The 24,010-nt window shown below is 29.8% G+C and overlaps 3 protein-coding genes and 1 non-coding gene across 20 annotated transcripts; 1 reads left to right on the top strand and 3 right to left on the bottom strand.

Moving 5' to 3' along the window:
• Positions 1 to 485: 485 nt before the first annotated feature.
• Positions 486 to 7,103, bottom strand: LOC106772557. 17 transcript variants are annotated; one of them, XM_014659036.2, is made up of 8 exons: positions 6,800 to 7,103; positions 6,024 to 6,144; positions 5,813 to 5,869; positions 5,626 to 5,689; positions 5,065 to 5,382; positions 4,514 to 4,601; positions 1,568 to 1,634; positions 486 to 753 (listed from the first exon to the last, which is right to left on the bottom strand). In XM_014659036.2, the coding sequence occupies exons 5-8, from the start codon at positions 5,225 to 5,227 to the stop codon at positions 658 to 660; spliced, it is 414 nt and encodes a 137-aa protein (XP_014514522.1). In that variant the 5' UTR covers positions 5,228 to 5,382; positions 5,626 to 5,689; positions 5,813 to 5,869; positions 6,024 to 6,144; positions 6,800 to 7,103; the 3' UTR covers positions 486 to 657. The 17 variants fall into 17 exon arrangements, with proteins under 17 accessions (XP_014514522.1, XP_022641137.1, XP_014514513.1 ...); XM_022785416.1 differs by lacking the exon at positions 5,626 to 5,689 and having other exon boundaries at positions 5,813 to 5,872; positions 5,963 to 6,144; XM_014659027.2 differs by lacking the exon at positions 5,626 to 5,689 and having other exon boundaries at positions 5,963 to 6,144.
• A 6,090-nt stretch (positions 7,104 to 13,193) lies between these two features.
• On the top strand, positions 13,194 to 13,266 carry TRNAE-CUC. Its single transcript has one exon. It is a non-coding gene; the product is annotated as a tRNA-Glu (tRNA).
• Positions 13,267 to 13,332: 66 nt separating this feature from the next.
• Positions 13,333 to 15,383, bottom strand: LOC106771338 (probable cysteine protease RD19D). The gene is made up of 4 exons (XM_014657305.2): positions 14,867 to 15,383; positions 14,403 to 14,522; positions 13,913 to 14,156; positions 13,333 to 13,827 (listed from the first exon to the last, which is right to left on the bottom strand). Exons 1-4 carry the CDS (start codon positions 15,332 to 15,334, stop codon positions 13,526 to 13,528), a joined length of 1,134 nt encoding a protein of 377 aa, XP_014512791.1. The 5' UTR covers positions 15,335 to 15,383; the 3' UTR covers positions 13,333 to 13,525.
• A 1,607-nt stretch (positions 15,384 to 16,990) lies between these two features.
• Positions 16,991 to 18,087, bottom strand: LOC111242379 (extensin-3-like). The gene is made up of 2 exons (XM_022785415.1): positions 17,329 to 18,087; positions 16,991 to 17,247 (listed from the first exon to the last, which is right to left on the bottom strand). The coding sequence occupies exon 1, from the start codon at positions 18,048 to 18,050 to the stop codon at positions 17,346 to 17,348; it is 705 nt and encodes a 234-aa protein (XP_022641136.1). The 5' UTR covers positions 18,051 to 18,087; the 3' UTR covers positions 16,991 to 17,247; positions 17,329 to 17,345.
• Positions 18,088 to 24,010: the final 5,923 nt, after the last annotated feature.

Here is a 24,010-nt window from a genome sequence, read left to right as displayed (position 1 = left end):
GTATTACTTTATCTTTTATTTGTAACTTCAAAGTAAATTTATTAACAGAAAATTTTTAGTATGTTTTAGTCGAAAACGTACCTGCTATTCCAGATGGTTTGAAAGGTTAGTATAACTTATTTCTATCGTGTATGGAACTTCAAAGCATTCGTTTAAATGCATTTTCGTTTGATTAATATCTAATCGTGCTTTACCTTACTAATCGTCTTTGTTTAAGTTACGTCAATGAGATATTGATAACGATATTAACGTAACTTTTTATCTGCTGATGGTGTGATGTTTTGCATAGAATGTTTGCCATGGTCCATGGTCACTGCAACTTGAGAAATTTTCTCTCTCCAGCAATGAAATGTGCATTTTCAAATTGCATATATATATATATATATATATATATATCACCGGAAGTCACAAAAAATTAATGATTCCACCAACAGAAATCCTAGATCTGTCACCGGAAGTGACAACAAAACACAACTGTGGCACAATTTGAATTTAGAAATGAAAAAGTAGCATTGATGAAACCATATATTTAATACATGGATTTGAACTTGTCAATTTGCTGATGGATCATGAGATACAAATAATATATTTTTTTATGGTGGGTGTGTGCATATATAATGAAATTTGTCATTAGATAAATGATGCAAAATATAACCATTAACCATTTCTACATATAAAAGGATTAGATGCTGAGGTTAACGCGGAGAACATAGATGGTCTCCGTCTACGATCATGATCAGTGCACGCGGACACCTACAAGAGCAATGGAAGTCATTGCATATTAGAAGCTTTAGATAGTCCTTGTTTCATTGGACATTTAACCAAAACTTCCAACAATCTAGTCAAAGAAGCCTTCATCATCATGCCAAATATCGACTAAGAAATCTACCATCTCCTGCGTAAGTCACCACCAATCCACCAATTTTGTTTCAGTGCATGGAAGGAATATTATGCAACAAGTTTTTTTAGCTTCAAATGAAGTACTATAAAATGTAATAGCTGGTAAAGCTACAAAACCAATGAACAAGTATTGAGTTAAAATTACTGATGCAGATGTAAATTGGTTGAGAAAAAGTGAGACCATATCCAATGCAACAGTCTTGTTAAACCTTCTCATGAGATCTTATCTTACCTTAAGTGGATCTCTACATACTGCATTTTTAAAACACTCTTACAACTTTTGTTCCAATGAAAAAATCTTATAAGATATGCATTTTAATGTTTCTTTGCATTTCAACTTTTTACACCTTATATTTTACCAGTCTTAAATTTATACCCCTCGCGATATCATATCAGCATGTTTGGATGAGAATTTCTAAGAAGGCCTAAATCTTAAATTTAAGACTCTAGCTAAGACCTGTGCATAAGAGATACTTTGAGAAACTGAAGTTCTTTGTGACTCAACAATCAAAACACTGTGACAAGAGAGCGTTAACTTGCTTGTTGACAATATAGTTCAAGCTTCGAGATTTACATGCTATAAATAAACTTTTACATTATGACATCCATTTGAACACATACATTTTTTATGCATTAGATTAGATTCTTTCAGGTAAAGGAATCTTACAGGTAAGGGAATTGGCTCTGCAAAAGGTTCGTTAGTTGAAAGCAGCTCTTCATAAGACGTTGACCAGCTGACATAAAAATGTTCAAAACTATTAGAGTTGTTTAAGAAGCTAAGTCAAAACTATTGAAGCGCGCATTATAGGGGTTTTACAACGCAATTGGTAATAAAACACAATTTTTTCTGTGTACATTTGTCCCTATTATAGGACTAAACATCCCTACCATGTACTGAAGAGATTTTATATGAAAAATATATATTTGTACCCAAAAGAAAGCATAAGAAAAGAAAGTGAAGGCACTCAAATTCAATAATTGATAGAGATAGTATATCTCTTCTTCAGTTTCTCTCATGTATAAACAAATTCTGTTAATTTTGTTTTTCTGTTGTTGGTTCGATTCTTTTGAATGCTTGAGTATGCCTATATATTCAAGCTAATCTTTGTAATCAGAAACAAGATTGGGAATACTACTTCATTCTTCTCTTTTCTCTCTTTTCCAATACACTCACATGGTATCAGTTTAGCAAGCTTCCGCTATTCTTTCTCTTAGACCTTTCATGGCGACTCATCCTCTTGCTTGATCATCTAGTCAATCGTGCCACAGTTTCTTCCCTTAATACTACTCCTATTGACACTGTTTCTGATAATTCTCAAACTACAGCTCCTTACCCTATACTTCACTTTGTTTCTTGTGATAAATGTTCCTCTAATCATGCTTCTTTTTGTCACAACATTTATGCCCTAGCTGAACCTTTTTCCTTCAAGGAAGCTGCTCAAAGTGACTGCTGGAATTAGGCAGTGGCTGCTGAAATAGATGTTCTCAATAAAAACCATACTTGGACAGTAGTTCCTCTTTCTTCTGACAAGAAAGCCATGGGTTGTGGATGGGTTTATCGAGTCAAAACAAAGCAGATGGTTTGGTAGATAGATACAAGGCTCGGCTGATTGCAAAGGAATATACACAAACTAAAGGGATAGATTACTTTGAGAATTCTCTCTAGTTGTCAAGTTGACTTATGTGAGACTTGTCCTTGCTCTGCCACACTGGTTTATACAACAGCTAGATGTTGACAATGTATTTCTTAACGGTGATTTGGAAGAAGAAATCTACACGAAGCCTCCTCCTAGATTATATTCTGATTGGGCTTCCTGTGCCACCACTCGACGCTTTGTCTCTGGCTTTTCCATCCTCAATGGCACATCCTTGATTTCTTGAAAATCCAAGAAACAAACAACTGTCTCAAGGTCTTCATCAGAAGCTGAATAACCTGCTTTGGCCTCCCTCACTTGTGAATTGCAATGGCTTCAATACATCCTTCAAGATCTTCATCTCTCCATTATCACACCTTATACAACATTTTGTGATAGTAACTTTGCTATTCAAATAGCGCAGTCCCACTTTTCATGAGAGAATAAAACACGTTGAAATTGATTGCTTTCTTATCAGACAGAAGCTTCTGGATGACCTTATACATCTCTTTCATGTTCCTTCAGCATGCCAGCTAGCTGATGTTTTCACAAAATCTCTCCCTCCTGCTCCTTTCCTTGATGTCGTTTCCAAGCTTGGACATTATAATCCTTACACCCAGCTTGAGGGGGGTCTGATATAGATAGTATATCTCTTCTTCAGTTTTGCCCATGTATAAACAGATTCTGTTAATTCTGTTTTTCTGTTGTTTGTTCGTTTCTTTTTTACAATGCTTGGATATGCCTGTATATTCAAGCTAATCTTTGTAGACAGTAACAAGATTGGAATATATAATGATACTTCATTCTTCTCTTTTCTCTCTTTTCCAATGCACTCACAATAAGTTCAGATTTCATGTGGATTCTCAGTTTACAACTTTAATTTCTATCAATGATCCCCTTGGAGCAATCTAACCACTGACTGGTATTTAGGTCTGATGCAATTTGGAAAATCAAGCCACATTCTTGGTATAACTCAGGTGGAATCTGACTATTGATTTATGCATGCATGTTTCTCGTTGCAGTATTAGCTATAGATGGCATGATATAAGTGCTACATGAATGAATTACTAATAGCCCTAGCCAAATACTGGGTTTGAGTGTAATAAACTATTTGGACTGATATTTAAGTCTTGAGATTCTCCCAATTAATAGTGTTTGGAGTTGAACCCTCCTTTGGTGTTTAAGTTTTAATATCATGTTGCTTTTCTTCAATCCTCACTTTATCAAAGAGCATAAATGAAATTATGCATTACAACTTTGCTAGTGTTTTGTATTTGATTTCCTTTAGAGAGAGATTGTAGTTTTAGGGACAATGTCCACAGATAAATCTAAGTTTTATTACCAATTGGTTTGTAAGTTGCTGTAATTAGATTATAGAAATCGTTAATAAATATATAATCAATTGTGATCTATACGAATGAATAATTAGATTGTATTTTTCATGATTCTGAAAGTTTATAAAAAGGTTGTGTATTTCAATCCACTTTGAAGTTTACATCCAATTTAGTAATTTAAAACTTATTATTACACGTGTCATTTATTGTTTATCTATGAATTAGGTAAAATGTAAATGAATTATATAGTGTAAGATCAGAAAAAGGGGATCAGCTTATATGAGTTCTTCTAATGCCAGAAACAAGACATTTAATTCATTGGCAAGAACGGTTTATCAGGTTAGGAATAGGATTCACCATGGAATGGGTATAAAAGATGACAAGGAAGAGAATGGTGATTTCCTGTGTCTTAAGAATGACTTAAGAAACTCTAGTTTTTAAATAAAATTGCAAATTATCTATAAGAAACTAGAAAAATGTGTGTGAAAAAAAACCCTCCTAAAGCATTATTATTTCATTTCTTGTTTTTTTTTTCATAAAAAACATAAGATAAAACACCTTCCAAAACTTTCATTATAACTATACTCTAATAACAATGATTGATCGTTCTGTGAATGAAAAAAGGGAAGTTGACTTTAGTTATACCTAATAATTTGATCTTTAGCTATTCTTGGTGGATGCTGAGACCTATCACCAACCCATTTTCTTCTATCCTCATGCCAAGCAATTGCAGCTGCAGATATATCAATCCATATTAGGTTTTAAGTTACAGTAGAAAAATTAAAAATGAACAGAAAATAGAAAAGTATATATAATAATGATTTGAAGAATTAAATAAATTAAAAAAAAAAACTGACAAATTATGAGAAAGCTAGTACTATTTCATTATTTGCTTCTTTAATTCTTACTAGGCGAGAAAAGTATTTGAAGCTTGTTTTCTCTGATTAGATATTTGGAGTCCTCGTATATATAGATCGGAAAGATATTTCATGGAACAATCTCCTTCCATATTCCTCAAGTTATGTTATTTCAGCTAATAAACAAAATTATTACATACCATCCTGGTAACTAGCATGAATAAAACAGAGCTACCAACAAGCTATATGGGATGTCTGGATAGTTAATACTTTTCAACAATGCTAAAGGAAAATGACCATTTACTTACTAGACTATGAACATTACAATGACAAGCTCACCATGATTAACAAAAGTCGAAGTTTGCTTAAAATTTTGCTTTACATTGGAATGAGAATTTCTGTGAGCCTTTTCACTGGATCTTTTCACTTCATCTGCAGGTTTAGAATGCTTCAAAATTTGTTTCCCATTTGAATGGGAACTTTCAGCACAGAACTCCATCATATCCAAATTAAATGATATTCCCCGCAATAATTATACGGTAAATATTAATACTTGTTTCCTTCAAAAGATTAGAGGTACATCCAAGCTTCCTAACAGTTATTGCAACTTTCATGTCACAGGTTTTGAAAAGAACTGGTGCTCATCTGTCACTGCTGCTGCATAATGATGAAACAACTTTCAAAGGAAAACCATTGGCAAAGTGTAATTTGTGTTTGTTGTACAACACTAATAAAACAGGAAAAAGGAAAAAAGAAATCAACATGTAAAAATGGATAAAATTGAATGAAGTGTAAATTTCACAATTTTTTTACAACAACATTCATAAATAACTTCCTTCAACAGTAGTTTTCTTCACCCGTTGCTTTAAATTTGCACAACATTCATAAAACTTATCTTACCCCAAACCTCATTTTCTCTGATTGGTTCCACATTATATCTCATCTCTAATGTGGCATCAATTGCCTGAAGATTATGATAATTTGGAGTATTATCAAGGAAGCAATAGGTGACAAAACCTCTAAGTGATATGTAAAAGTTGAACACTACACATAGTCATGCTCTTTTACTATAATGTATAAAGTGAACCTTTCTGAGTCATCAATGGCGTGTAACAACTTTTAGACAAGCCAATTCACCCTGTACCTGCTTTGTTTTCCGATTTTAGTCAGTGATTGAAATGAACAAATGACAGAATGTACAGTCTCAAAAGTTCAAATATAACAAATGCATACTAACATTCAATTCAAGTTATTCCAGATACATGAGCATCATTCCCGAAATCCAAATGTAAAACAACCTGAAAATTCAGTGAACCAAGCATTCCCCCACTCTCCAACCTGATACCGTACAAAGCCTGACGCACGCTTTTCCTAATATTTCAACTTCAACTGGAATACAACAAGTTTGATACTCGGATCCTGATAAGTAACCCAAAAACTTAGAGAACCCACTTTTAGAAACTAACTATTAAAGGAGGAGAACCAGGCACCTAAACCCTTCAATGGGTATCCTATATTACTCTATGTGGGAATTGGTTAGCTCATAATACCCAAATTCCGATCAAACACAATATCACGAAACGAAATATTTATCCATTAATTCATTCCACTTCCCTTCCAGATCTGAAATAAAATACATTAGGTAAAGAACACAGATATGCAACTTCTAGATCCCAAATCTCCCTGACTTGAAATACCCACATTGCTTTTATATAAACAAAAAGGAAACAGAAATTTAGACAAACCAAAAACCGTATATGGACAACATCCCGCAAATCAATTTTCCCTTCATCACTGTATACCGCTCAAAACTTGTGTCGGTTTTAAATGTACAGTTAATACAACACAGCTTCATCAAGAAAGCAACGTAACCTAGCAAGAACACAAATTACAAAGCTAACAACAACAAAAAAAAAAAAGTAAGAGATTCCCTTTAATTCCAATTAGGAGACAAAACCAAACAACATTGTGCCCCAATGAGGAATGCATTGAGGAAAAGAAAAAACAGCACCAGATCTGAATAAAAAAAACAGCATCTGAAACATTAAAAAAAAACAAAAACAAAAAAAAATACCCGTATGGTGCTTTTGAGTGACGGTAGGTGGTGGTGGCCGACCAAAGAGATTAATCGGAGAAGAATCAGAAGCTAAGAATTTCAAGGTCCGATTTAGAAACGTGGGTCTCAGACTCTACAAGCATTCAGCTACAACAATTAACAGAAGAACATGCATTTTCTCTACTCTCTACGTTGTCAATTTCTTCTTGCGGACATGTGTCTGTGGCGACTTGCCACCAGTTTTTTTTTTATCTTTTTACCATTATTATTTATTATGATAAATTCTTAGAGCATTTCTTTCTACACTGAATTTATGATAATTTCTCACAATGTTAAAAATGAAAAACCTTTCTCTTCTAAAGTAGTAATTTTATTGCATGTATTATTGTTTTTTATTTTTCTCCAAAATTAAAATGATAATTATAAATAATCAGAATTATCCCTTTACAATAACTTTGTTTTCACATGGTAGAGTTTGGATAATTTTTTGCTGTTTCTTATTTATACACGTGTAATACAGTATGACTAGAATACCCCTCCACCAACCATTGATGACATAAAGGTGGAGAAGAATTGAAAAACCATTTGAGGGGCTTTTAGTCATTTGAGGTCTTAACAATGAGGCAACAAGTTCAGCTCGTAAGAGCCACACACGTTTCCTCTGTTACGTCTTTAAAGTAAAATAAATATATTGAAAACGATAATTTATATTAGTTTATCTTTTTAAATTCTGTGTCTATTGAATAAAATACTAAATTTTATAGTTTCTACAATAATAAACTATTCTTTTACCCATGCTATACACAACACAAGTTGTTTTTATGTTGAATTATAATAATAGTTAATAATTAAACCATGTTGTTGGTAGATATATCAATCACTCGTCATTATATTGATATATTTTTATAGTTTCTAAACTTTCATAAAAAAATTTAATTTTTTTAAGAAATTTTGATATATTTTAATTTTTAAACTAAATAAATATAGTATTTTAACTTAATTGCATTAATTTTTTTATATATGTCAAACTATGCAACTCATTTAAATATTAATAAAAAAAAACACCTTTCATACATAAATAAAATTTTAAAAATTAAATTAAAACAATTATAATTTTTTACTTTTTAATGTTTTAAAATTAAAACACGTCAAAATTTTCGATAAAAATAAATTTTAATTATTTATTAAAATTCAAGAAACTAAAAACATATTTAGTTATTTATATTAATCTAATAGATACCGATTAAGTTTATATATTAATTAAAATATATATTTAATAAATATAAACTACACGATAAAAAAGAATAAATGTTCCAAAAAGAATGTACAGGTAATTATAAAATAATGTATAATAGGTTTCAACGATAATAAATTAAAAATATAAAACGTATTACTTCTAAGTTTTATATAAAAAACGAAGATAATGAGTAAAAGATGGGCCAAAACTGTTAATATTTATTGGATAAATAACTAAAGACTTAAGAATAAAATTACAATTGGTATATTTTAAATTAAAATAGAGATATTTTATTAGTGTAATGGTATTTAAAATGTTTTTAAAAATATGACAACACTCACTGGTTTAACAAACCTGGCAATGCCAAATACATATTTCAAAAGACTTTTTAATAATAAAAAGTCAGTTGCATTAATTATCAGGGTAGAGAACGTAGTAATTAACTACAAGACTTTTTCAACAACTATATAAACGATAAAATAGAGATTTGAAAAGGATCCAATTTGAATAACACATTAAATAATGGTTGAAAATGAAATACATTTGTCATAAAACGAAAACTTTTCAATGACCCATCAAACATATTAAATACCTCTTTTTTAATTAAAGAACTAATGAATCGACAGAAGATTCGGAAAATGTCTTCCACCAATATTTTAAATAATTTTACATAACAAAATAATTACTTTACTTTATTTTCTGCATGAAAAAAATATATAAATCATTCAAATAAGTTCACAAAATTATATAAATTAAAATAAATAAATTTATATAAATTTCATTCATAAAAATATATTAAAACATAAATTGGAATGTTATATATATATATATATATATATATATATATATATATATATATATATATATATATATATATATATATAATCTTATAATCATTTAATAACGATTAATCATTTAATAACACATCATCATTTTTATCTTATTCTTCTTTAGATGGATATTGTACATCTTCATTGTCTGTGAATGTTATGTTATCAAGATCAATAGCATATAAAGTACGATATATTGTTGTTTCATCTAAGTGAATATTTTCACCATCATTTTCACCTTCAACTTGCTCAATTTCAACAACATCATCTGCCTCTTCAATTATCTATTCATCATTTGATTCAATGTCATCAAAGAACAATAATAATTTTTTAATTGGTATACTTTTCAACTTCAAATTATACATCACATAAATTAAATCATTCATCTTTTTTTTAAGCAAACGATTCTTTATCTTTATATGAACCTAAAATGAAATATCAATTTTGTAGTAAACATATAAACATAATAAAGAAAATTATAAATTACAAATAATTTAAATTATGATTTCAAATGAGCTTTAATTACGTTTACATTCCAAAGAACTACAAGTCAAACCTAAAATCTGAATGACAAATCTCTTCAACTCTGGAGTTTCATCCCCAAACATCTCTCACCATTCCCCAGGATTTAATTCTTTTGTGCATTCCTTTGCATCTTCTATTCCAAAAAGACCTATAACATAATGAAATTCAACAATTTATAAATTAATCTTTCTTCTTTTTGTCATATCTGGTACCAATCTTCTCGTCATATACAATCCTTCTTTCAACTTTCCACCATCATGATATCTAAGGTTAGGTTCATGGTGGAAATGGAGATTTAAAAAAATAAGCAATTGCGTGCAAAGGCCTATGTAGTTAATTATCCCATTGAGCATCAATTATTCTTCAAACCTCTTCATAACTACATATAATTATCAAACCAATTTTGTTATATTAGAAATAATTTCACATACAAGTAATTAAACTTTGAATGAGTAAAAGTTTAAAAATTTACCTATTTTTTATATTGTTAAATTTGAACCTAATGTTCTCTTTTACATAATCCATGTCTTCATAAATGAAACCTACTGCGGGTTTTACATCTGAGTCAACTAATCTCAAGACCACCATAAGAGGGGTAGTAACTTTCACGCATGTGAAGACATTCTTCCAAAACCGGTTATATAATACCACCTGTTATACTCTTCTCCCATTTTGTGAAGTTTCAAACTTGCTTGTCTTCTGCTCTTTAGAGCTAAACATGGTCAACAATGATGCCTTAAATTCATGAAGAAAAGCAAGAAATGAATAAGTCGTGGCAAATCTAGTCACATCCCGTCTTATCAAGTCTCCACCTTAAGTGAACTTTTTCTACAAGGAAATCAACATTGATCTTCCATAAATGTAGATGGTAATCTTTTGTCCCTTCATAATTGTCAATTCATGGACCTTCAAATAGTTTTCAAAATCTTCAGAGATCAAATCAATGCAATGTGTTGCACATGGAGTCTGATATAATTTTTCTCTTTTTTGCATCAACCACTCTCCAACTGCTTTGAAATTTGCAGCATTATCAATGACAACTTGAACAACATTTTCTTTTCCAACAAACTCAACAATATCATTTAACATTTTAAAAACTTTATCAATTATTTTTGAAATGTATGAAATGTCAAGTGAATAAAGAAAAGAATGTCCATTTAGTATTATTTACCAAGAAGTTGTAAATAGAGCATTTTTTCTGTCTGTTCACCATCATACATAATGGTACATCCAGTTCTCTTCCACTCCTCCATATATTCCTTAATGATTGCATCTGTTTTGTTCATTACTTGTTTCAAAAGCTTATCTCTAATATCATGATAATATGGTGGTATATATCCTACTCCATACTTACTAACCATTTCACACACCTTTGCAAATACTAGATTTCTAATTACATTAAAAGGAATGACACTGATGTAAAAGAGTTCAATCACTTGAGTATCAACTTTTTTTTTGTGTCATTTTCTCATCATTTGATTTATAGTTGCTTTGACACCCTTGTTGCTAGTAGTGGAAATTTTTTGTTTTCCTTCAAACTGAACACCTTGTGTCTTCCTTTACCACTCTCATTTTCTTCATCGTCTTCAATAATGGTATTTAACTTTACTTTCTTTCATGAAGCATTCTTAACTTCAACAACTATTTTTATCATCAAATTTTTTATTTCATCTAAAACAGAAGGACAAGGTTCATAATCCTTCTTGATTCCAACAAGATGATGTTTAAATCCACGTATGCCTCCACTCACAATCTTTGAGCAATAGTTATGTTTAATTTTTCTTCCATTACCATTAATATCAAATCCATGTTTCCATCCAATATCATACCGATTTCCTGAAGCATTTTTACTTTTACTTTTAACTTATGAAGATGCACTTTGATTATCTCCCAACGAATCTGATGCATTTCCAAACATAATGGGATAAGCTTTTTCACTACAAACATAAAAAATAAAATACACAAGAGCATAAAACATTGTAGTAGAGATGAACTTAAAACATTGCAGCAATGGCATGACTTTTTGGATGGTGTAGTGCAACACTATTTTTTTCAAACATAAAATCATTTATTTTGAAGAGTGCAACACTTTACTTAAAATACATTTTGTGAGGCGGAGGTAGCAACTAAAACATAATGCACAAGAACTTATGCGAGATCAACAACAAGATCGACGACAAGATCAACGACAATAGTGATAGTGTGAGAAATACAATGTGAGTGATGGTAATGAAGGCGCAAGGATGAATACGAGATTGAAGACGACAATGACGTCAACGATACGAGAACAAAGACGTGAGGGAGTGTACAACTAAAACCATGATTGAGAGTGTGAGAATGAAGATGAATCCCAAGAACGAAAACACAATGTGAGTGAATCACAAGAGAGGAATGAAGAAGATGAGCTTCATCACTAAGCCTAAATCAAAAAACCTAATTTGGTGAGTCCTAAAAATGACTCTATTTTACGCTTTCAAAATTTCTTCCCAAACTCACAAAATCAAAACAAACTCGCAATCTTCATACAAGTTTACCGAGACAACCGTCGATTCCACTAATCATATAGCAAATACGAGTTGTAATCATATACCAAATACGAGTTTGCTTCCAAATTAACTTAGAAACACTATATGAACTTGTAAACTAGATCAAATTAATGAATTAACTCACAAGTTCGATAACACTGATTCAACATTTCCAAACATTCTCCAACACATCATCAAATTTTTATTTAAAAAGTTTACAATACAATTAAAAGAAATGCACAAAAGCATTTTGAAATGTTTTATTTTGTATTAGAAATCTATTTTAAATTTATCTCATTTTATATTTAATTTTAATTTCAAACGTTTTATAGTTTTAAAATTTTGAATGACTTATATTTTGTTGGTATTCAGAACATTGATATGTAACATTTTTCTATATTTTAAAGAGGATCAAGACATTATATAGATCTTTCCATTTTATACTCTTTTTGTTAAAATAGTTGGAAAAATTATAAAAGTATTAAAAACACTATACACAATTTTTATTAAAAATATTAAATCCACTAAAAACCAATTTCCGTTGCCGGGACTTTCCTAACCAACTAGACTACAACGGATTGTTGAGTGCTTTGGGATTTTAAATTAAACAATTTAAATAATCATTCCACAAGATTCCAAAACCAAATAAGGAGATCTATATACATATTTTGTTTTTCATAGGGAAATGCACCCAACTCATGTTAAATAACTCATTTTCTTCTAGTTTCTAAAACACGCTCACCTCTACTATAGCTTATATTAAGTTACAACTTTAAATTTTCTGATGTACTATATAAACTGAATTCAACCCAACCCAATGAATCTACAATTTAGATATCATTTTACTACAGACGAAACTGACAAGTATATAAAAGATTATTTTTATTTATTGAAGTGGTATGTATAATTATATAGCCCTGTTTAACTCCCTAAATTTATATATATTTTGCTTCGAGGTATAATGAAAATAAAATAATGAAAGCGCAGTAGTGAAGTTTATCATCGTTAGTAATTGCAGGTTCCATGTATAAATCCTAGTCTCGTACTCATTAAAACACAACTAAGTCATTAAAGTTTTTCCATTATATTGAATTTAATTAAATGAAATTAGCAATTTTTCATCTAATTATCTCAAATTTCCAACCACGTTTGTTCTATCAGCTTGTACTTCAATCACATAAACACATTACGTAAAGTAATAACATCAGATGTGAAGTGTGTGATATGTTGTATTTTTAATAAATAAATTATATGAATATTATTAATATATTAAAACATTACAACTATTTCATCAATCCGTTGTAGTCTAGTTGGTTAGGATACTCGGCTCTCACCCGAGAGACCCGGGTTCAAGTCCCGGCAACGGAAGAAATTTTTTATCTAATTTTCCACACACTTTCACAATTCTCTCGTCAACTCCATCAGCAACCAAAATTCAGGTAACATAGCAGACAGAACTTGACATAATATGCTCTATTTTCATCTTACAAAGATCTTATTATAGATAGAACACACATTATCATACATCACATGTCTTTAAACTGCAGTACATAGAAAGATTTTTTAAAAACTTTATAGTAGTAAAAATAAATACTTCATTGCATAAGTACGGAGCGGAAGTAGGCAGCTAATAGGAAGCATAACTCTGTGTAGTTGTTTGTGTTTGGGCAACCATTGCAGCAGAGACCATCGTGTTCATTCCACAGATGGCATGCCCTCGGCAGAGCTTGTAATACCCATCTACTCCCCATCTTTTCCCCCAGGAATTCTTGATGATCCAGTATGGTTTGTTGCCAAGCCTCAGAATTGAGAACCCTTTAGCTCTATATCCCACGAGCAACACACCATGGTTGAGCCATTTCTTGCTGCATATGAGAGGGCACGACACACCTCCAATGTATGTTTGCATGAAAATTGCGTTCAGACCAACTACACATCAAAGTTCATAAATGTTAAAGACATAAAGATATTACTAACATTAAACATCAAGGATTGTTTTATTAGGGGGACTTACTAGCAAGTGGGCCGTGCTTGACTAAATATGCAGCAATTTGGTTCTCATCCACAGGAATGTTGGTGAAATTTTTGATCCTAACAGCTACTTTCCCTGGATCAAACTTGCATTCACCTTTCTCCCCTGTGTAAGGGTATGAAGACTCCTCCTCCAACCCTCCAGACTCCAGCAAATACTTGTAGGCATTTGTCATAAGACCTCCATTACAGCCATTGTCACATGTGGTCCTTTCTGTTATGTCACACTTGGAAACAGAAATTGAACAAAACAAAAAGTTATCAGGAGCAAGATGGAACCCCAGTTCAGAAATGAATCGGGATGCATAAAATTTGTGACATTTATTTATATGCATTGAAAAGCACTGAAGAAAGCAAGTTACATAGAGATAAACATATATATATATATATATATATATATATATATATATATATATATATATATATATATATATATATAACAGTCCTTGAACAGAAATATTTTTATATAGTACCTGGCTGTCACAGTCTACGAGCTGTTGTTCACTAAGATTGAGCAGCTTTCCGGTTGCAATAAAATTGGCTCCTTCTATAGATCCCGTGGTGCTGAAAGCCCAGCATGATCCACATTTACCCTGTTTTCAAATTACGCGAACCACTTAAAAAAATGGAATATTCATAGATTAATTAAGTTTAAAAAAGACTTTCACTTAAAAAAGGAAATTAGTTATACAAATCTGATCACAAATAATCATAAAGTATTCAATATGTAATTTTTAATAGTGACATTTTAACTAATTGTTCATAGCTGGAATCAGTTAGCTAAAAATAAAATATTAAATACTTCTACTAATTAGTTAGTAGTGAAAAAAATATATACCACTTCAAAAAATCATAATAATGAAGAATTGTAGTTAGTTGAAATGTAATTTTCTTCGTAGAAATTAAAGCTAAACTTGTCATATATGTATGTACGTACCTGCATTTTAACTTCGGTGACTGCCCCTTTCTCTCGCCAATCGAAATCCTCCGGCAGTCCATCCACCTCCAACGGCGGTGCCACACCACCGGCGCCATTATTCAACGGGAAGCCGCCATTGACACCGGTGTAGTGGCGTTGAAACTCGTCCTCGGTGAGATCGGAGAACTGCGTGACGCCGTGGATGGCAGTGGGATCGAGCGCCTGGTTCTCCGCCGCTCTCAGCATGTTTCCTGCGAAAATCTTCAAACGCTGTAAATACTCTTCCCGTGTGGAGTAGTTCTTCCCGTAATTCTCGATGAAGACTCTGAACCTTTTCTCTGTTCGCAGAAGTTGGTTGTCCTCGAGCTTCAACTTTCTGGCTATGTCTTGAAACGTGGTTTGGCGAGCAGAGGATAGGGTTAGAGCTAAGAGGAAGAGTGAAAGACGTGCGAAGCACGTGAGGCCATGACCTCGCTTTGCCACCATGTCTCCGCGTGCTGCCTCTGCCTACTCTGCTACTACGGCTCTTCTTCTTCGCGTTTTATGGGGTTGTCCTCCGTGAATATGTAATTACATTTATAGCCTTCGAAGGGTGCTATTGGAGAATACACGACGGTGTAGGACAGGGGTATAAGTGTGAATTGAAAACGAATGGAAAGGTGGCAGCATGCAGTAGTTAGGCTCAACATGCAACGTGACACGTGGTAGGGCTCAGAGTCTTAAACCGTGAGTAAGACAAAACATCATCTTTTTCTAAATTTATATATTTTGTAGTGGCTCTTTTATTAAATCAACAATGTTATATCAAATTTGAATCTACAATTTAGCAATAAATAGTTTTCCTCTGTCTATGCTTCATTTGGCTTGTACCTTTTCGTCAACAGCTTAGACACACGAAATCATTTGGAGAAACTAAAACAACTTTTTTTCCAAAATTTTGATGGATTTTGATTTAAAATAATAGAAATAATTAACTTTTCATGTGTTAAACAGTTTTCTAAATTGATATTTGAGTTAAAATATGTGAGTAAGTGACTTAAACACCAATTTGAAATACTGCGTAATAAAAAAATTATTACAATTAAATTAAAAAGAATTATATTTTATTACTTTTAAAGTTTAAAATCTAGTTATATCAAAATTTCAAATTTCACAATAAAGTTTAAAGAATAAAATGTATTTAATCTATTATTTTATTATGTTATATTTATTTTTTTGTTTAATTTTGGAGACGATGTATATAATTAATTATTCTTCGAGTTATTTAAATTTTAGAATAAAGCTAAGATAACACACTATAATTCAAACAACTTATGATAATAAAAAAGTAAGTTAAAATATAAATTAAGTGGATTTCTTTATGTATTCGATACTGTTCAAATATTGATTTTTAGTAAATGAACCCTTGTCTTCGGACTTTGTTTTAAAATAAAGTTTTCTCCAGAAAATAGTTGAAATAGATCTTTTCTTTTTCTCTTTCAATAAAGTTTGACGTATGCATTAATTAATGTTTATGATTTTATCTCTCCCTCTATCATAATGGTTAAGGAACCCAAGAATGTACTAGATTGTTCTGATGCCTTCAAAGATGTTTATTTGGTACACATGATAATGATGTGAGAGAAGAGAAAATTGGCTGGGAATAAAACTCTGGAATGAGATCTTTGCTCAATCAATGGGGTTCAATCTTGAAGGCACAGAAGGGCCACTAAAAAGGGATTGGGCCAGAACGCAAGCAACAAAGAAGTTTGCTGAGGGGATTTTGGCTTTATGTAGTAAAAAACTCTTTATTAAAACTAATAAGATTTTATAAATCTTATTTTTATTCACTAACTCATGCATAACTTAAACTTAAACTAATTTTAAATTATAATAAATATGTCACAAAAGACGCATACAGATTAAATTATTACACTCAGGCGAGGATTCCAGCGTTAATCACGGAGATTTTGTTCACGTCAAGATATATATATTTTCCTCACCAAAACGTGATGGGTATTATTATACGTTTATTAAAAGTTCAATTTTCCATTAAAATATGCTTCCGAATATAGCATCAAATACAACACTGGTAAACGATAATTAATTATAAACGTAAAATATTAATATTAGGAGGAGTATAAAAAGGCAGAGGAACAGGGAAAAAGTGAATCCCATGGGAAGGAATAATTTATTTGGTGAGGTTGATAAAGCAGACTTTGAAAATTACAGAAGATTCAGACAAGTGCAGACACATACATGTAGAACACATGCCTTACAAATGTCTAATAATAGAAGAACAACATAATGACTATGGAAGTAAACACGGTTCTCTAAACAATTGATAAACGTTTATAATTCTCAGTGAATCTGCAGGTAAGAAGTGCAGCTTCCCGTCCATGGCTTTGACGTTTAAGATCCTACAGAAAAGACGTAACATAGTGATGATATTTGATAGTGAAGCATAAAAAAGAGAAAGAAAAAGTTTCAGATGTTATTACGATGTAGTGTGAAGTATCTAGTAGTGGTAAGGAGGAGGAGGGGATTTGTAGTAGTAGTGGGGTGGAGGTGGAGAGTAGACCGGAGGAGGAGGAGGAGACTTGTACTTGTAAGGCTTCTTGTGAGGTGATGGTGGAGGAGAGTGGTAAACTGGGGTGGGGACATGGGGAGGGTAGGTGTGAACGGGAGGAGGAGGGGAGTGGTAGACTGGGTGTGGGTGTGGGTGAGGGTAAGGGTGTTTGTGCACTGGTGGAGGAGGGGAAGGGTATTTGTATGGCTTCTTGGGAGGAGGTGGAGGAGAGTGGTAGACTGGGTGTGGGTGAGGGTATGGCTTGTGAACTGGTGGTGGTGGAGATGGGTACTTGTATGGCTTCTTTGGTGGTGGAGGTGGTGGGGAGTGGTAGACTGGGTGTGGGTGTGGGTGAGGGTGAGGATGAGGGTGAGGGTGGGGGTGGGGGTGTGGATGAGGGTATGTGGGAACTGGAGGGGGTGGTGAAGAGTACTTGTATGGCTTCTTTGGTGGTGGTGGTGGAGATGGGTAGTGGTAGGGTGGTGGTGGTGGTGAAGGAGACGGTGGAGGAGGAGAAGGGTAGTGGTAAGGTTTCTTGGGAGGTGGAGGAGAGGAGTAGGAGTAGTGGTTGGCTGAGATTTCAGATGGGAGGCTGAAAAGGATTATGGCAAATGCAAGAGTGATAGTGGCAGAAGAAGCCATTAGAGACCCCATTTTCCTCCAAGGGTTTTGGGTTGCTCTAAAAGGACCTTCTGCATCTCCTTTTATACTTGTTTCGTTACCATTACCTCCAATCTACACCTCAGTTAATCCTCAACTTTTTTTCACTTTTAGACTCACCTTCTTGGAAACACGATCAATTATCATGTAATGCTGTCTTTGAACTCTTGCTTCCGTGACATTGACTTTTAGATCCTTTCGAACACGGTTTTGGAATATTGATTCACCTTTCATACTTACGTACCTTTTTTATGAATATCTTTTCACATATCTCATTAAAATATCATCTCTTGCATAATCTATATTGTCTTTTTAATATATTCTTTCTATTATATATGTACGTTGTTGAATAACAAAAGCATCTAATTTTAGTCATTAATATTGTATTGTAGAAGTAAAAAAGAAAAGTAAATAAGAGCAGGGATGCCAGTCTGTGTAGTGTGTAGTGGTCAGAAAACGCTGACACGACCTTTATTTTTCATTTTGTGTGTGAAAGTAAAGACAAACATTTTGATTTAATTATTTATTGTTTCTAGCACCCAAACATCACTCAGTCCAACATGCATGATTTTTGGGTATTTGTCTTCGCCAACTTTTTATTTCTTATATTTTTCTTAAATTGTTTTAATTAAAACAATGAGATGGATTGATTCAGCTGTGTCACTTGAGAAACTTAAATAAAAATATGGAAAGTTTTTAAAATATTCCATAAAACTATTTTTTTAACTTGATTTCCAAATTCATGCATAATTTCAGAAATTTGTACTTGTCTGAATTGGTACTACATGAGGCACACAAAACTACATATTTTTCATCCCTCCCTGTTTTTTCATTCCACTAAAAAACTATAAGTTTAATCTTTTCATGTTTTAACAATTTCAGAACTTTGTATAATTTATTAAATATTTTAGAAAAAGTAAATAATAAGAAACCCAAACATTTTTGTTGGCTAAATTTCTTTAGACAATGTGGTTTCTAAAAATGTACAAACTAATTTTAAGAAACTCGTTTTATAGTTTTTCCTTGAACATGGTAAGAAATTTGTTAAACAATTCTAAGTACTTTTTTTAATCCATAGATTTTTAATTCACGGTTTGACAAGAAAAAAAAAATATTAGAAGCGAAATTGTATGTTACGTTTATATATATTTTCACAATGAGAACGAAAAGAGAAATAGAAAAAAGAATAATATAATATCACACAATTTAATTAACTCCTAATAACATACTTAAAGAATCGATACGTTTATGAATTATAAGGGATGAATATTTTCAGTTTGTTCATATCAGCAAATTAATTAATTATTATTTTAGTAAGGTTTTTCATACTTTAATTTTAATATTCGTAATCATTAAAATGGTTGTGGACTTTGATAATAAGGATATTTCTTCTAATATCATTTATTGTATATCTAAACTTACCTAAATTACTTAAGTTTTCGACACAAGCCACTCACTACTACTACTACTAGGACTTGTCAATTAATATTAATTTTATTAAGAGTTTCTATTAGCAAGTACTTGTCATATTTAAGATATTTATACAATTTTATTTTTTACATGAACAATCCTTTTTACTTTAAAATAATTTAAAATTATAATAACACTTGATATAAATCCATAAAACGCCACTACATAATTCCTAAACACTTAGTTTTAAACACGCACAATAAATAAACATATGCTAATATGTATCTTTAATAGTCAATCCTCTGTATAAAATATATAGAAACTTATTTTTATTGAGAGGAGAAACAAAATTAAAATTTTTAAACTGTGACCAAAGTTCAATCTAGAAGTTAATTATGTAAATTAAAAAAATAAAAACTACATTAATTTAAAATAAATTGGAAGTATTGTCTCAATCAAAGATAAAGTTAATTAGCATAAATTTTGTTTTATAAATTAGTTTTTAATGTGAAATTAAATTTAAAATTCATTCTTTAATATATTATAAAAGTTATGAGTTACAATATATTCTAAGTAGATTTATTGTTTATTTTATCTATTATGTTACCGTTATTTGTTGAATTTATTATTATTGAATTTATGTATTATTCGTTATCTAACCAATCATTATTATTTAATTTCTTTTAATATAAATATATCTCAATATAAATGAATATATTAAAACTTTTACAATAATTTAAAAATAAAAACAATTTATAATATATAAATAAATATAGATCTTATCTCACAAATTATTAAAAAAATTGTATAAAATTAAATTATTTTGAACAAATTATTAAAAAAATTGTATAAAAACAAATGTTATTAGGTAAAATACTATTTTAACATGTAATCTGTGCTGCAATAAATTTGTGTATGATATAAAGGATTAGTGGCAGAGAAGGCTTTAACTTGGGACATGACATCTGAAGTGGATACATCAAAAGGGATAAATATAAAAGCTTAGAATAAGATTCCACAATTTTAAATCAATCTAATCCAATTTTTCTATTATTGGCCAAGTGGAAGTGCTTAAAATGTGTATTTTTATTTATTTTATTTCTTGACATTATGAATTAGGATTTTGATATTTTGTTATTTTTTTAATATTTTTTATAACAAAACACGTGTTATAATTTTATTAGTATTTTTGAATTTATATTTAAAGAAATATTCAAAATAAACTAATCATAAATGCGTTATAAAATATTATTAAAAAAACTTATTAAAAGATTTTTCCTTAATTATTGAATAGAAATGGTATTTTATGCTCTATTCCCGAAAGCAGCGATTCACGTGCCAGCAGGCCAAGACTCACGAGTTATCCAATGTAATCACTGTCTTCTATTCTTCTCTTTATCGGGGAACTTCACAATGTAATTAAAGTTAATTTTAAGCTTATTTAATTGAAAAATTTTGATATTATCTCATCATTTATTACTTTTATTTAGGTTAAATATATTTTTTCTGTCAAATGAAAATTAATTAATCTTTTTTTTAAAGTTTAAATTAATTTTAATATTTCATTTTTAGAATAATGAAAATTTAGGTTTTTAATCAAATTTTATTAAATAAACTTTATTTAGGTTTTAAATATGTGTTTAAATTAATATTAATAAAATATATTAAATAGTATAAACAATTATAAAATTAATATATCAAATAAATTTACAGAATTTGATTAAAAAACTAAATCTATATATTTTAAAAATTAAAAAACTAAATTAAATTAAAGTTTTAAAGAAAAACTAATTTCACTTTTAACAAAATATATATATATATATATATATATATATATATATATATATTTAATTATTTTATTTATAATAATAATATAATTAAGAAGAGTGTAAGGTTTACCAAGTACTCACGCATTTGAGAAAATATATTAACATATTAATAAGATTAAATTATGGTACGTTTGACAAAACATTGGTCAGATCTACTATCTATATACCTAGCCAAGTCGATAAAATATTTAATCTATATTTACAATTTTTTCTTTTATCTTCACGAATTAAATTTTAACGATTCCAAAAATTAAAAGTTAAAGTAAGTTTGTGTTACAGTTAAAATTAGTTAATATAAAAATACATCTTACATATTTAAAAATATTTATTTATTATAAAGTTTACTTACTATAGTTTTTATTTTCAAGTACAAAATATAATTTAAATTCCTTTATACAAGAAAAATATTTTTTCTTATAGTTTCAACTCATTATAGAACACAAAGTAAATATTTATTGTGCATAATAGACACGTGAAATTGCTGAATTTTCCCATTTATAAAGTGTTAATGCATGTGCATTTGTTCAGTCTGTGATGATCAGGGTAGGTTCTATCTAAACGTCACATCTTACTGACAGACAAGTTTGATTGAGTAATATTATAATATAGTCACCTCTGAATTATTACAATACTATGTATGTACTTTTTTTTTTTTTAAATTAACTTCATGTAAAAATAATTTGAAAATATAAATTAGAGTTAAATAAAATTTTTAACTAAAATAAAAATTCATATTAGAAACAATTAAGTAAAATAAATTATTTTCAAATATAAAAAGTAAAACAATTAATTGTATTTTATTTATTATTTCAGTATTTTTATTTTACTGATTTATTTTATTATAGTATTGGAAACCTGAGTTAAAAACTGTGACAACCCCTGCATAATATCGACACTTGATTTTGCATTGAAATACACTTTCTCATCTTGTTTGAAGCTTCAAGAGGGACAATGATGTGGCAAAAGAAATAACTTAATAATTCTTTATGCGAAAATAGAGTAAAACTAATAACAAATAAACTTTGGGTAATGATACATAGACAACATTTTTTTACAACATTTGAATATCATTATACGTGTTATTGTGTAATTGGTCCAAATGACACAATGATACCGCTATGGACCAATCACATAATGAAACGTATGATAATGTTTAAATATTATCAAAAAATGTTGTCTAATATTTAGGAATAAAGATATTTTGACACACACTTTTGAAAAAACATTCATTTGACACGGTAGGGTCCACTTCTTTTTAACCTTTATTGAAGATAAAAAGGTAATTTTGGAAGAAAAAGGTGAAAAATAATGTGACATTTGAATGTTTTTGCCACGTAGGCGTGTCATTGTACCATTGCCAAATATTTAAAGTTACTTTATAGTTTGGCTTACATGTAATAATTTGATCACACTTTTAATTTTATTATATTAATAATGGATTTACTTGATTGCTATGAATTTTATTTATTATTCTTACTAATGGGTTTCTACTTGAATGAGTCTTAAGGACATGTTAATGTTATTCCTAATATATTGTTTTAGATGTTTATTATTGTTTGATTAGTTACATATATATTGTGTTGAGATGTTCTATATTTTTTTCTAGTATTTATTCATAATATTAGTACTTCTAAAACTTTCATACTTCTAATTTTGTCTGACACTTTTCAACCAGACTAATGCTTCTCGATTTTGCATGATATTTCTTAATAAGACTGGTATTTATTGGCAAGAAGGACCTTCTTAATCTTGCCTGATATTTTTCGATATTGTTTGTGGTAGAGAGTCTTCAAAAAAACATTTAGAGGTTCCAAAGTCTTAATTTTGAGAAACTAAAATATAATAATTTAAAAGAAAATTATATATATATATATATATATATATATATATATATATATTAAAAATCACATCAAACTTTAAAAATTAATATTTATGCGTTACAAAGTTATGTTATTTTTCTAATGATTCAAGAATGTATCCCTTATAATAGACGACAAAGAAGAAAATAAAACACGATTGTAATGGAATTAATTAATTTAGTTATTTGTATTACCTCATAATTAATACTATGCTTTGCAAATTGCTTAGTGACTTACTTTTCTTTAAGATTTTCCTAATAACGTGTTCAAAAAATATTTAAAGAGTAATTACTTTTTATTAAAAAAAAAAGTTATAGTAAAATGTGTTTTTTAAAACAAGAGGAAAGAAATTAACATTCTGAAATTTTATAAAAATATTTAGAATTAAAATTAAACTATTAACGAACTCCCAGAAAAATATCATCAATTAAGATAAGTTAAAAAATCCTTAATATTATTATTTTTTAATTATTAAAAATTTGATATTAAAATACATTTTGTATTTCGGTAGTGATTAATATACTTTGTCTAAACATGTAAATCAAAATTTGATAAATTAAAATTATTTCATCGAAACAAAATGTTAAAGAAAACAATTTAAAAACATTGAATTCAAATATTTTTAAAGTTAAATTTCCCCCCTAAACTCAAGGTAATGAAATGATATTGATAAATAGTCATCTGGTTTTTGTATAATTTATGTGGAAAAAGAGAAGTTAAAAAAAGATATCTTTTATACACCTAACTTTTTTATCTAATTTTTTTTATATTCATTTAGAATCATAATTTATCATCTCTATAAAAAAAAAATGGAATGAAAAAAAAAGTTATCATGTTTGGATACAGTTATATGAAT

Source organism: Vigna radiata, chromosome 8 (genome assembly GCF_000741045.1).
Source record: "Vigna radiata var. radiata cultivar VC1973A chromosome 8, Vradiata_ver6, whole genome shotgun sequence".
Lineage (NCBI taxonomy): Eukaryota > Viridiplantae > Streptophyta > Magnoliopsida > Fabales > Fabaceae > Vigna > Vigna radiata.
This window is presented reverse-complemented; position numbering and strand designations above follow the sequence as displayed.

Bases quoted from the DNA above. Each gene is read 5' to 3' on its own strand.
- LOC106771338 (XM_014657305.2), bottom strand. From the start codon at position 15,334: ATGGTGGCAAAGCGAGGTCATGGCCTCACGTGCTTCGCACGTCTTTCA. The intron at 14,157-14,402 runs GTACTATATAAA...TCTGTTTCCAAG, and splicing joins TCGTAGACTGTGACAGCCAG to TGTGACATAACAGAAAGGAC. The intron at 13,828-13,912 runs GTAAGTCCCCCT...TTTGATGTGTAG, and splicing joins CAAGCACGGCCCACTTGCTA to TTGGTCTGAACGCAATTTTC.
- LOC111242379 (XM_022785415.1), bottom strand. From the start codon at position 18,050: ATGGGGTCTCTAATGGCTTCTTCTGCCACTATCACTCTTGCATTTGCC.
- LOC106772557 (XM_022785416.1), bottom strand. From the start codon at position 5,227: ATGATGGAGTTCTGTGCTGAAAGTTCCCATTCAAATGGGAAACAAATT. The intron at 4,602-5,064 runs GTGAGCTTGTCA...ATATATCTGCAG, and splicing joins TTCGACTTTTGTTAATCATG to CTGCAATTGCTTGGCATGAG. The intron at 1,635-4,513 runs GTATAACTAAAG...TTTTTATGTCAG, and splicing joins GCTAAAGATCAAATTATTAG to CTGGTCAACGTCTTATGAAG.